Source organism: Aquila chrysaetos, chromosome 3 (assembly GCF_900496995.4).
Source record: "Aquila chrysaetos chrysaetos chromosome 3, bAquChr1.4, whole genome shotgun sequence".
Taxonomy (NCBI): domain Eukaryota; kingdom Metazoa; phylum Chordata; class Aves; order Accipitriformes; family Accipitridae; genus Aquila; species Aquila chrysaetos.
In genome coordinates this window covers 60,475,796-60,489,668 of record NC_044006.1, presented here as the reverse complement: position 1 = coordinate 60,489,668, position 13,873 = coordinate 60,475,796, and the positions used below count along the sequence as shown (strand labels likewise).

Below are 13,873 nucleotides of genomic sequence, written 5' to 3'. Positions count from 1 at the left end.
TTTCTTAAAAACATGCCTAGAGCCATTAAACCCAGGGACCATTAAAACTCTAGTTTTACTAGCTGCTCCCCGCAAGCCCCTGTTAAGCGGCATAATTACCAGTACAAATCACGGAGGGTTCGCAATTACTTAAATGCCGTTCAACTCAAAGGAAGGCAGCCTCTGCTTGGAAAACACCTGTCCTGACCCACAGACAACGTACTGTTATTGCCATCACAGAAAACAAAAGATAAAGCAAGATGATTGAGGAAACGCAGACCCAGCACCAAGAGAAAACTTATCTTCGGTCTCCGGTGGCCTCTTATCAGGCACAGACACATGGCTGGCAGAACAACACGGGGAATTGCTCCCCCGCTCCCACCTTGCAGCACACAAAGGCAGAGGAATCGGGCTGTGCAGGCAGACCAGAGCAGGGGATAAGGGCTGGCTGGAGACACACACACGCAAAATCCAGCTCCCTGCACCCTTAACCTGAGACGAGCCCCATGCCACTGCCATCCAGACTGACTGCGTTTTGCACCGAGCCCTCCCCACCGGAGACAGGACCTGCCACCTTCCCCTGGTCCACGCTGCCCAGGAGAGGTGGCCAAAGCCCCTCAGGCACCAAGGGATGCTGCCGAGATCCAGCAGGATGAACAGGATCCGGCCCCTGCCCTGCACGCTCCCGAGCGGGGTAGGTGGGCCCGGGGCACACGTGCACCCTGCCACCGCCGCCAAAGCCACAGCGATCCCACGCCAGGGGCTCTGCCTGCAGAGGACTGCATCTCCCCTGACGATGGGATTTTGAGAGAGATTTTGGTATTTATAGCTCAGGTTCAATCTCACAGCCAGGCTCCAAGTGGGTTCCCAAACTCCACCAGAAAGCAACAAAAAATTAGAAGCTGAAAGCCTTTGGTGAATCTGGGCCACAGGAAGGCTCAAAGAGGCCAGAAAAACTCCTGCCTTGGAAATAAATCCACACTGAAAAGCTGGGGAATAGCAGAATTCGTATTTGCAGCTGCAGCGTCTCAACGGCTCTCCATCAGCCCCGTGCCCAGCCCCAGGCGACAGCCCTGTTGTCACTGCTTGTTTCTTCAAGGAAACCTCGCAGCACACCTCCTGCTTTGGGAACTGCCGTAGGAACAGGGCCGGCTGCACGCAGGGCTCGGGGCAGCCGTACCCTGGAGCCAGCGAGGTGGGGGGAGCAGCGTTGTGCTCCTACAGAGACGTTAGTACAGGGAGAGCAGGAGCTGCTGCTGCTGGCGTGGCTGCTGGCTGAGCCCCCAGCGCCTACACCTGTAACGTGGCCCCCTCCGCTCCGTGCCCTTCCCTTCTGCAGCGCGGCTTTAACACGCAACGGCAGAGAATGTAATGCCCCAATCTGACCCCAGCCTCAGCTGCAAAGGTTTGTCTGTCCGTGTGATACCCTAATACGGGAGCGAGCTCCCTTCCTCGTCTAGGTGGCCACGGAAAATTGTGGCTTTGGTTAAAATACAGGCTCCGCCGGCCAGGTAAGAAGAGTTTGCGAGAGATGCTCAGCAATTACTACCCAGGTGCCGTCTGCCTGAAATGCACATCCTTTGTCGTCGTTGTCACCAAACAAAGAGGTGACTGGAAAATAGACTGACAGGGAGGGGGGGAGATGTGAAAATAGGATTACCGCTCACTGGTCGGTTTAGCAATACACAACATATTTACACATATCCCAGAGTAAATCGGGAGATGATGGGCAAGAACCGAGGCCGAGGCACTGGGACAGCCAGGGCCGGGCTCTCCCTGCCAAGGATGTGCCTTCGCCCCACACACCCTCCTCTCAAACACGCTCCCGCCTGCACTCGGTTTTAGGCACGGACATCCCCTAGCACGGACATGCAGCCTCCGCAGCCTCCACACGGAAGTGACGAGAGGGGCCGGGCGCAGCCGGACAGCGCGGATAAAGGCACGGCCGGCGGCACTGGCTTTGGCCTTGCTCGCAGCCCCACTGCGCGCGGCCTGCACCAGCACCAGGGCCTGCCAGGGAGCGAGGCTGGACCAGCGCCAGCTCCTCACACCCCTCCTGGGGTTTCCAAACCATTCGCAAACGTTCGCATTTCAGTTCCTCCCCTAGTGAGCATCGCACAGTAACCGAATTTCACATCCATCTTTCCCCGCGTTTGCAGACGCTGCCTTTTATATTCCCTCAGACAAAATTCTCGCTGGGGGTGGATGCCGGTAGCTGGTAAGGGTGTAGAAAGCCGCATGTGGCTCCCTCGGGCACCCCAGCGAGCCATGGCATGCAGGCAACACCAGGGAGCATCCCACACCTGCCCCTCGGCCAAAAAATCAGCCGTCCAGGAGTGGGACTTGGGGATCCAGCTGTGAGGCTAATCTAAGCAATACAATTTATTTTCCAATCAGCCTCCCGGGCCCCTGCAGCCAAACGCAGCCCAGCCCCCCCCCCCCCCCCCAGCCCAGGAGGGGCCGTGTCCAAAGGGCTCCTGCAGTGGGAGCGGAGGCAGACCCCCGCCGCCAGAAATCTCACCACATTGTCCCTCCTCTGAGGGTAATTCAAGCGTTTTACGCTGAAGCACATGCCAAAGGGCTCCGGGTGTAAACCCTGCGTGTTTGGTGAGCCCCCCCAGGATGCTGAGGAGCGGCGGCAGCCAAGCAAGGCAGCTCTGCACCCCCCAACCGAAACCCACCACGCTGCCACATCTCACACAACCCCCCCAGCACCAGTCCTTGGCCCTTCAAAACACTATTTTCATTAAAAAAAAATTTGAAATGCCAAGAAGCGAAAGCCTTGCATATTTACAGGGAGGAAGAGAAACGGTAACATTGTTTTTTAAAGAGTCTTTTTTTGGATGCACAAAATGAAATAGGTCCATTATCTGAAACAGGCTATAACAAAAAAAAGATAAACGAAAATTGCTTAAGAAACCCTATTCTTTGATTTCCCAAATTCACAGATCTTGTGTTTCACAGCATTCTGCGAAAATATGCTTCCTATGTCCTACCCAGACACATCACATGGATCACTGCACTGATCGACTTTGTTCCTATGGACATCATTTATCTAACTATTTATTCCAGTATTTTACAGACGTTTTGACAGCACCCAACTCATACATCAAAAAACATTCAGCTGGCCATTTCCACCTCTAAACGAGGAGGATTACACAGATCCCCCACAATCGTTAGTGGGATCAGTCTGTTCTGTTCCCAAAAGGTGACATAACCTGGTTTTTGTTTTCCCCTCAGTCTCTATTCACAAGTCAGCCTTTTGTCTCTTTCAGTAATTGCTACACATTTATTTTTAAGCAATTTCTCAGCAATCCGAATTCTCACTAAGAGCTCCCGCACTCCACATTATTTCTCAATCACAGCCGTTAATTGCAGCTACGCTTTTTTGTCCGCTCCGCCGCAGTTTATTTAAGGTGGCCCCGGGTGCGGAGCCGGGGGCTTCCCCACGCCTGGGTGAGCTCCACGCTGCCTCCACGCCACGAAGCCCACAGAGGGGCACGACTAATGGGGGGGGGGGAGTTCGGTCACAGACAGGCAGGAGTCAACCCATCCCTGCCCTCCCCAGTGAAAAACAACAACAACAAAAGGCTATTAAAACAATTCAGGCGTTGCTTTTATTGCTTGAGCCTGAAGTTGAAAAAAACCCCTAAATACTTCTGTGCACAGTTCTGCCAAATTCTCCTATTTTTATGTCCTGCAGGTAAGGGGAGAGACACGGCAAATGGCCGCTCAGAGCTCCCACTTACAGGATGTTTATCGCGATTTTGCCTGTTAAATCGGCAGGTCCCTCCTGCCTCCCTGCAGGGACACAACCACCCCGCTCGCCCCACATCCCGGCTGCCTCCGAGCTCTGCACCCGATGCACCCCCCGGGTCTGCAGGGAGCAAGGGGCGATCCCCGGGCCATCACATGTAAAATGGATGAAAAGGAAAGAAGGAAAGTCGCAAGGGTGGTGAAAAGGCTGCTCTCCAATGCACAGAAGCATTAATTTTAAATTGGAAAGGGTGTGCAATGCTGCACTGACAGCTACAGAGACAGGGTGCTGGAGTATTTTATCATTTAGGAAAACGATTTCTGTCTCGTAGAAATTGCTTGGAACTGACAAAATACAGTTGCTGCTTCAATCTTTAACGTTTCAAGATAAAATGAGATGATACCTTTAATCAATGGATGAGACCATACAGGGTAGAAAATGAGCATGGCTATTACCTGTTTTAATTGCATACTTCAGAGTTGTTCTGCAGTTCAATAAAATTTCTTCCAAGGTCTGTGGCTGGTCTGCCAGTTCCCAGTTATACTCCTGGAGCAGCTCATTTGGGTAATGGAAATCAATAACTTTTGTTGATCTATCAAAACTTTTCACCACATACTGAAGTAAAATGTCCACAACGTCTTGTAGGAAAGACATAGTTGTTATTTCTCCATTGCATGCCGGCAGAAGATCTGGAAACGGAGAAATGAAAAGTTGACTTTGTTTTATGACCATATACAAAGATTTTGGACAAAGGCTTCTCCGATTTACGTTTAGGAAATCTTTTCACTGTGTTCAATACAAATGGACTTCGTTTTCATTTAATAAGCAAATTGGTAGGACTGTATTTTAAGGAATATTCTGAGAGGTAATAGGTTTTAACATCCTATCTAAAATCGCAAATTTTGCCCACAGAGTATTTCAGACCAATTTTTAAGACAATGGGAGAGAGCAAGAAAAAAGGTAAAACGAATCTCAGGAAAAATAAAGATTGGGAAACAAATGCTGCAAGGAGCACTCTAAAAACTGCCATTTGCCTTGCAATAAAAAATACCTTCATCGTGACTCTCCAATGCAACTAACTTGTTGATAATTTAATGCCTTTTTCTGAGGCGACACTGCACAGTCTCTCAGTGCACACACACTGACGTGTCGTGTTTAAGTGCGACAGCTCAGGCAGAGCCGAGCTGTAGCGGAACCCCGTAATTTGGAGGAACCCGGGAGCGGTCAGGCCGGCAGCAGCAGAAGCGCAGGGCGCCTGCAGCAGCGCAGGGCAGAGCTCGTCCCGGTCTGCCGTGCAAACGGGAGCGTTTCTGGCCAGCGCATTTCTGCGGGCAGCGGGGATCTATTTAGTAGCCGAGACGCTCCCTCCAAGGTCAGGAAAGATGAAGCGCAAAACCACTTCGAATTAAAATAAATCAGTAAGGGAGCGCTCTTCCTCCCTCCCCCCCTCAAACCTTAATTACATCGCAGGGACTTCAACGAGAAGGTCGCTGCTGTCAGTACTCCTTAGAAAGAGCAACCTGCAGGCTCCATCCAGCACGCCGGGATTTTATTTCGGCACCTTTTTTGGTTCGGGCTCTTTTTTTGGCGGGTTTGAGCGCCCGCGGGTGCCGGGGAGGCGGAGGAGCGGGCCGGGGCTGGGGGCGCGGAGCTCCGCCGAGCCGCCGCCGAGCACCGTCGGGCCCGCCCCGGCCTCCGCGCACCGCGGGCGGAGGCGATTTCCCGACCGAACCGCTGTTTTTTGGTTAGTTTTCGAGACGCGGCGTGGCCCGGGAGCGCCGTTACCTGTTGAGTGCAGAAAGGCGTAATTCACCTCCGCTTTTTGGCAGCCGCAAGGTTTTTTGTCGCAGGTACAGGCCGGCCGCGGCTCCGCTGCCCCGGGGGCTGCCCTGGCGCCGGTTTCCACGGGCTTCTCGGCATCTCCGTAGAGCAGGGCTTGACAGCGACACGGACACACGGCCTCAGCACCGCGGCACCAGCCCCGGTCCCCCCCCGGTCCCCCCCGCCCCGGCGCAGGGCCCGCGGCCGCCCGCCAGCGCTCCGCGGGCGCGCAGCCTTGCCTCCGCCGCGGGCTGCCGGGGCCTCCCTGCCCTTACCGCAGAGTTTGTTTCCGATCCCTCCCGTGAACTTCTGGGCAACCTGACACCAGGCTCTGGCTGCAAGAGAAAATGGAGCGGAGGGTCCGTGGGGACGGGCGCGGGCCGGGGGCGCCTCGTCCGACAGCCGGCACTGCTCCCCAGGACCCCCCCCCCCCCCAGCCGAGCCGAGCCGAGCCGCGCCGCGCCGGGCCGGGCCGGGCTGGAGCCGCCGTCGGTCCCCGCCGCCCCGTCCCGCCGGTCGAGCTGCCACAAAGGGGTCTCCGGCGAGCGGGCAGCGCTGCCGCGGCAGCTCCGCGGCTCCGTCGGGCCGGTCCCGCCCGGCTGCTCGGCGCCCCCCTACCTGTGCCGGGGCTCTCGGCGGCCGCGGAGCCCTCCTCGGCCCCGAAGGGCCAGAAGCCGGAGCCGGGGCTTGCCATGGCGGAGGCGAACCGGCGGGGCGGGCGAGGAGCGGCGAGCTGCAGCCCAGGCGGCCTGAGCGAGTGTGCGTGAGTGTGAGTGTGCGGGTGTGTAAATGCGTGCGTCTGCGCCAGGCGGCGGCAGGCGAAGGGGCGGGGGCGCCCCGGGCACGCGTGGGTGGGAGCGTCTCCCGTGGGCGCCCCCGGGGCGCGCTCCGCCGAGCTGCCGCCGTCGCGCCCCGCAGGCGCCGCGCCGCCGGCCGCTGCCCCCTGCCTGGGACGGGACGGGGCGGGCGGCGCCGGGGGGGCCGGGGGAGGTGCCCCGCCGAGGCGGGCGGCGGCCGGGAAGGGTCTCCCGCATCCTGCTCCGAAGGGGCGGGGACGGGGGGGGAACACGCTGGGGGTAGACCCCCTGGGGCTGCAGCTGCCTCGGGGGGCCAAGGCGAGCGTAGTGCCTTGTGCCGCCTCCACCCCGCGGACGGCCACTCGGCCGCCGAGCGCTGAGGGGAGGGCTGGGACGCCGGTCCCTGGGGCTACGGGGAAGCGTCCCCAATCTTGTGAGCTGCAAAGCGCATAGAAATCTCCCCCCGCCCCTCACCCCCTGCACCGGGGCACCCCCGCGGCTGCGAGCAGGGGACTCCCGGGCGGCGGCGCCGAGGCCGGGACAGCCCCTGCCGCAGGCGGCGAGCAGCGGGGGAGTCCCGGGGCGGGGAAGGGACGGCCCCCCACGAGGCCCCGCCGCCCCCCCGAGCCGGCCCTGCCCTGCCCGCAGCGACCGGCGGGGGCCCCGTCGGGCCGGGCCGCCGCGGAGAAGGCGCTGGTGGAGGGGCCCGTGCGGGGCTGGGGCGATCCCCGTTCTCGGGCCGGGCAGAGGGGTCCCGGCTGCCCTCCCGCGGGGGCGGCGGGAGGGGTCCTGAGCAACCCGGCGGCTGTCTGGGGCCGGCCCCTGGCTCCTGCGCCTGCCCGCCCCGGCACCTCTCCTGGCACCCCCGCGCCGCTCCCGGGGTCTCCCCGCAACGCCCCGGCGATGGGGAGCCCGGCGGAGCTGCCCTGCCCGCTCCAGCCCCGCGGGAAGCAGCAGGTCTCGGAGGCGAGACTGGAAGAGGAGGAAAACCACCGTTCCCTTCCTCTCCCCGACGTCGTTTCTGCAGGCAACCAACCAAACCTCCCCCTTCCACCCAGCCGCTTCTCCGCGGGAGCACGGAGCCCTTCCTTGCCGGGGCTACCTCTCCTCCCGCACGGCGGGGATTTCAAGCCCTCACCCGCGGAGGGAGGCAGGCGGGACCACGCCAGGCCAGGATTCGGCCCTGCCGAGAGCGCTGGACACGCCAGGCCAGGCCCTGGGGGCTCCCAGGCTGTGTTCGGCCGGGGGCATCTCTCCCCGCTCTCTGCATGCACCCCCATGGTTACTAGGGCTGTCCCCTCGTGAAATCTCACGGAAATGTCTTGGTGTTTTAAAACACTGCCCTGGTGGGAAAGTAAAAGAAAACCAGCCTAGGCATCTCTTCGTGTGAAATTACAGGTCCATTCCAGTTCCCAGATCACATCGACTTTAAGGAAACGTAGATGGTAACTCCTGCTTTCCACGGCGAGAGGCTGCTGTGAGCTCTTCCCTGCCTTGCTCGTTCATGCCCCAGTCCACAGTGTTTCGTCAGTTCTGGGTGTAATTCAGACACAGCCAACCGTATCGCTGCTTTGTGCATTTTTATTTACTTCACCGTTTTAGTAATACATGAGAAAGCAACTTCAAAACAGATTTCAGAATTTAAACAATTTATCGCAAATTTTACATTGCAGCGACTTTTAATCCGGTGCACAGCCTTATAACTAGTTACAGATCAGGAAGCAATGGTTACCTGTCTCTGGGGAAAGGGCCAAGTGTGTGTGTGGAACGGACAAAACCCAACCTCTGTGGCTGGCCGCTGCTGCCAATCGTAGTATTTAGGAGAGCTAAGCAAGGGAGCAGGATCAGGCCTTTATACAGGCATCACGAAATTTGCCTTCTCTTGCTTTGCAGCAGGGAATATGCAATTACGAATCCTGAAAGGAAGTGCAGCAATTATCTGTGTGGTTTCTGTGAAATAAGGTCTTTTGAATAAGGAATCAGGGGAAAATTTGAACACAGTGGCTATTGCTTTTATTTCCACTTAATTTCTAGTGGAACTGATTAAGAATGATCATTACATCTAGGCAGCAATCAACCAGAGAGCGTATTTCTTTTCCTTTCTTGGCACCCCAGAGATTAAGATTCCTAAAAATCTAATGCAAAGGAGAACAAAACAAACACGATTTAAAAGTTCATCACTTAGTCACAAAGCTCAGAGGTGGATATACTTCCCATAAATAGACATCTCCAACATAAAGATTATACACACAGTATTGACCTTTAAAACTGGCTACTAGCTTTACAGTAAAGTCAATAATGAAATAAACTGCCATAGTATGCTATCCAATTAATCATTCACGTTTGTTTTCATTAGAGGGACACTTGCCACAAACAGTTCATCCCAAAATTTGGGCATTGTACACCTAAAATAAGCAAAAATTCCCCTATGGTGTTCTTGTAATTTTTTTTTCCTGTAAAACAATTTATTAGAAACAATAACTAAGGTTTTCTGAAGGTGCATATGGGAATTTGAAAGCTTAACCAGGGAACTATGAACTAAATGATCTGTTTTAATTGGATGAGACTGATGAAATGCAAAAAAGAAAGAAATATACATTGAGGAAAGTGAACTAGATTTAAGCTGCTTAATGTCTCATAATTTTAAGATGTAGCAGTGGTATCCGAAAGAAAGCCGATTTTTATATTAATTTTTTTAAAGTATGAGATATGCGAATGACAGTGTCCCTTTGCAATGGTGTTGGGCTGTAAACCACAGTACTTCATATTCACGTGAACACACATGTTGTAAACTTGAAACATCGGAGATTTAAAAAAAAAAAAGGAAGCACATGGTATAAAATGATAAAAAAGATTATGCTATTAAAAGCCAAATGGCAGCAGGAACAGCAGCAGCAGCTAGAACTGCTGGATAAGGCGCCGGCGCTGTGAGGTCTTCCGCAGCAGTCGTCTGTAGTCATAGGGATTATCTTCGGTTTTACTCTCTTCCAGGGGGCTTTCTGCAACCCTCGACCTAGGGATTAAGCGCAGAAGTGTTTTAGAAATTAAAGTCAAAACATTTACCTTGGCAAACTCTCCTAATCGACTGCTTAACCTCCTCCCTCAGGGGGAAAAAATAAAGGGAGAAAGAAAAAAAATCAACTGACTTTGCTAGGCCTCTTCCTGTGGTGCATAAAGCAGGCACCTTGGAACAAACACTTTGTATACTAAAAGCAGATGAACACAGAAGAACAACATGTTCTTCTGCGAATGGGACATAATAAAAGGACATAAATATGGTGAGAACATGGGGGTGCTTTGCAGTAGCGTTTGCCTGATGGTTACTGAACCAGATTTTCAGTTGGCATAAATTTGTTTGCTCTGTTTTTAACCTGCCTGTAGAGCTCACTGTAAGTGGCCATCTCTTTTTTTTTTTTTTTTTTTTTTTTTTTTTCAGATGGCAAGATGCATTTTGCAAGCCACCTCTGACAGGCTGGAATGGTGACTTGGCACCACGTGTTACCATGGAGCAAGATTAAAAATAAAGCTCAGTTATTTAAAAAGGTTATTACTCTGAAATAATTACAAAAATTTGTAGTCTTCTACACTAAAGGTGTACCCCACCACTGGTCCTACACCAGCATGAAAGGTAAACTGCCAAATAAAAAATACTCAGTGCTTCACTTCTGTAGATTGAAATGACTATATGGTCTTTAGATCCAGGTGACCCCATTCGAGAGATAATGAAGTGCAGAAATGTTTATTAATTGCACTCATCTGCCCTCAGAGGTAACAGTGTAAATTTAAAAGTTACACATATTTTTTTCACTATGTCTAATTAGGATGCAATCAGAGCAGCACACAGTAAAAGGTAAGAAATTCCTTTTAGTAAGCTCAGTGGCAAAATTCTTACCCATCTAAACTAGACCTCAGGGTGAAAGATTTGGTGTAATTAACCACCCTAGAAATGCCACGTTTTCCGAGGGATGTAAACTATACGGTAGTTGCCTGACATTATTATTTTTAATTCCATGCCTTCACAACACCTTCCTAAAACTAATTTAGATCCTACCTGAAAAAATGCCAGAAATAAAATATGTAAGGGGCACAAAACGGTCTAAAAAAATTTCCTCTATTACTGTGGATACATTTTCGAATTCAGAGATCATCCCAGGCTTAGTGTTTCCCTTAAGCCTTTGACCTAGATATTTTCCAAGTTTTTCTTACATGTATGAAGACACAAGAAGATTCAAATGTATCAAGATTTATAATTATGTGTTTGCACATGCCATGTGTGTGGGTGCATTGGCAAGAGTGAGAATATGAATTTTCTGAGCCCAGCAGAGGTCACCCTCTATGAAGTCTATATCGGAAGAGAGGAGGTAGAGCAAACCCTCCTTCCTCCCTTTAGGGTTTTTCTCCTGGCTGTCCACCTTGGTGGTGTCCATCACAGGCTGTAAACACATATGCTGCTACAGGACAGCAGGAAAAGGAGGCAGTCAAGCTGGTGTCTTATCTGCAGAAAGCAAGCAGAAAGTTCAGCGTACATCCACCCTATTTAAAATCTAATAGATCAGAAATACAATTTTTAGGTTCTGCTTTAGTTTAATTTGATTTTAGATCACAGATTTACAGCAGGACGTCTGTCCATCTCATCTGGCACTTGGGAAGCCAAAAACTGGCAGGTAGGCTGAACACCAATCATACTAGCATTTGTCCCTGCTGCATAAAGATGGGAAATTTTCAGCTGTACATTTTACAAGTTAATTTGGCAAGATTCCATGAATAAAAAAATAGATTTATGTCTAATTTGAAAGTGTATCTTTCTTTTTATGAATCTTTTGAGTATTTCAACAAGAATATACAACATTTATTTTTTCCTATTATTATTTTGTATGAATTACCGCTCAGTAGCTCTTAAAATTGAAGTCCTGCGCTCAGCTGGGTGTCTCTTCTTTCTTGTGGTAGAACTGCTGTCCTTTGAGGTGGAATCAGTAGATGAAATTTCTTGGTAGTAGATATCTAAATCTAGCACTTTGCTCAGACTGTCAATAAATAAGTATACTAAGTTAACAGTTTCACTTTTCATTATTATATTCAACATTGAAAAATAAGGCAACCAAATATCATTATTAGTTGTGTTTATGTGTTGAGGATCTAAGGAATAATATATATAAGTACAAGGAATCAGTTTCTGAAAACTGACAGCTGTACGATGTAGATATTGAGAATTTTGAAAGACTAAATACTGTTAGATGTTCATAAAGCGGACATACATATGACTGAAATTGTTTGGGTTTGCCATTATACTCAATGGGGAGGCATTTTTAATGGTATAATTCATCTGACCTATTTTAGATATCTCTTTGAGGAAGAGAGAACTCATTCTCCTAAAGATGACTATTTTATTTCTCTGAGTACAAGAAGAATCTAAAGCAACTAGTTCAGATATCAGTGTCAATCATGCATATGTCTCTTATTTTGTTAGATGAATGCTATCCAGGGTATCATATGTACAGAAAAAAACAATCCCAACATCTCGTTTAGAATGGGTAGGGAAAAAATAATATCCTAAAAGCAACTTGAAAAAAGAAATTCAGAATTCAATTCTCACATTGGTAGAAACCAGAAATAACTCATTGATTTCAATTGCTATGTTCTATTAATACAGAGTCAGCACATGAAAGAAGATGCAGTCATGGAACTGGTTAACTAGAATTAAGATGAGTGAAACCTAACAAGGCCAAATGAGAGAAAACACTAGATTTGGATTTTTTTTTTTTTTTTTTTTTTTTTTTTTTGGCTAAACAGGAGACAACAATAGGTGTGAAATTTTTTCAGGATCCAAATGACATCAGAAAAAGAGCTGTAACAGACCAGACGTGGGGGACATGGACATTAAGTGAATCCTTTAAGCAGTGGCATAATCAAGTGCAATTTAAACTGTGGTTGAATGAAGGTAGATGCTGAGAGCACATATTAAGCGCATATAATGTCATGTAACTTCCTTTAAGATACATATTTTAGATACAGAGTTTGTATTCTGCAACCTCAGCCGAGGATAGTGCTAAGAGCCCATTCATCGTGCATCTATGACTGGGCTTCCATAGCATGCATGCTATGGTACCATAGCAATGTCACTGGGGAGTAGCAAAAAAGCTTAAGTATAGAAACACAAAATAAAGCTATGATGTATGTCAGGAGCTGTGAACCAGGTCTACAGCACATGTAAGGATCTAAGATACAGAAGGGCAGAATATATCTATTGCTTGCTTTATTTCTGCAGCGATCCATCAAAATAGGTTAGTTACACTGTGAAGAAAAGACTTCTGGCTGAAATTTCAAGGGCTACTCTTCTTTACCTGTTATTAATAATTGTTTTGATTTTTTATGATCTATTTCCAAACAGTCATATATTTGTAGGAGAGGATTTTAACAGTGTTTGTATTTTTGCTAACAAAAAAGAACTGGTTGCTCATTTGCTTTGGCTGGAATTTTAAGCACCCTCAATTATTTTCTGTGTCAGAACTATCTTTGATGTGGACCTTATCTTAACTTATTATTATGCTTGTGTTGCCATGGTAAAGGGCCATGCTGTAGTAAAACTGAACGACTGAATTCTGTAATGGATTTTTGTCATTGAAAATTGCATATTTTAACTTTGTATACAATGTCCTTCCTGTGAATCACCAAATTACCATGCTTTTTTTAATGCTTTATTCTCCTGGTTGAAGTACAGCTAAGAACTATTTCTAGAGTACTAAAATGACAATAGTGAGATAATGACAAAAATTACCTTTCTTTTCTTGGTTTCCGTTTTTCGTCTTGTATTGATTTCTAAGAAAATACAAAGTAATTAAAAAAATACTGAAAGGAAAGCTTATGCAAAGACACAATTCATCAATGTTAGGTGGGAGAGTGTTGTATATTTTTCATTAAAAGAAAATATAAAGAATCTAATTTGCTGAGCAAGTGCTCCAGAAAAATCTCTTCTCAGAATCTTTGAGACTGAGAATGGGATTAGCATTGTTACTCCCAAATTTCAGTTGCCATACTGTGAAAAAAAGCTAAAGTAATTGCAATCAGAACAAAAAAGGAGATCTAAAACTTTCAAATATCTATAGTTGTTTTAATGAAGTTGACAAGTGTACCTCACTGAGGCAAATTTGCTGTGATGCCATGAGATTTTCCATGAATACAGGCAAATCAGTGGGAGCAGGCATAATCCTATTCTCATTAATGCAGTCTTGTCACAGGTTTTAGTAAAATAAAATGGACAAAGGCCCCATTTAAAAAGCAGTATACTAGGTGGCAAAAGCACCTTTAGGATATGAGACATCTAGAAATGCAGAGGAGAGAAGATTCAGAGGGAATGTGAATAATTTCTTATCTCTAATAGATTTCTGTCCCTACAGCCAAAACAATGCTATGTTGCAGCATCTAATGCATCACACTGCAAGAGCAGTGTTTTTAAGTGCAGATGGTCTTAATTTTGGTCTTAATTGTGCTTCCTGCAAACGAGTGAAAACTTACTAGAATT

General features: G+C 49.1%; 2 protein-coding genes across 2 annotated transcripts in view; both read right to left on the bottom strand.

Moving 5' to 3' along the window:
• Positions 1-6,500, bottom strand: part of GAD2 (glutamate decarboxylase 2) — a 41,762-nt gene extending 35,262 nt beyond the window's left edge. Inside the window, exons 1-4 of the mRNA XM_030009704.2 lie at positions 6,176-6,500; positions 5,833-5,892; positions 5,522-5,671; positions 4,192-4,425 (exon numbers count right to left, since the gene is read on the bottom strand). Coding sequence (XP_029865564.1) covers positions 4,192-4,425; positions 5,522-5,671; positions 5,833-5,892; positions 6,176-6,251 — 520 coding nt within the window. The 5' untranslated portion in view covers positions 6,252-6,500. The remainder of the gene's footprint in view (positions 1-4,191; positions 4,426-5,521; positions 5,672-5,832; positions 5,893-6,175) is intronic.
• A 1,421-nt stretch (positions 6,501-7,921) lies between these two features.
• LOC115339274 (myosin-IIIa-like) overlaps positions 7,922-13,873 on the bottom strand; it is a 34,122-nt gene continuing 28,170 nt past the window's right edge. Inside the window, exons 13-15 of the mRNA XM_030008993.1 lie at positions 13,130-13,170; positions 11,238-11,378; positions 7,922-9,367 (exon numbers count right to left, since the gene is read on the bottom strand). Coding sequence (XP_029864853.1) covers positions 9,253-9,367; positions 11,238-11,378; positions 13,130-13,170 — 297 coding nt within the window. The 3' untranslated portion in view covers positions 7,922-9,252. The remainder of the gene's footprint in view (positions 9,368-11,237; positions 11,379-13,129; positions 13,171-13,873) is intronic.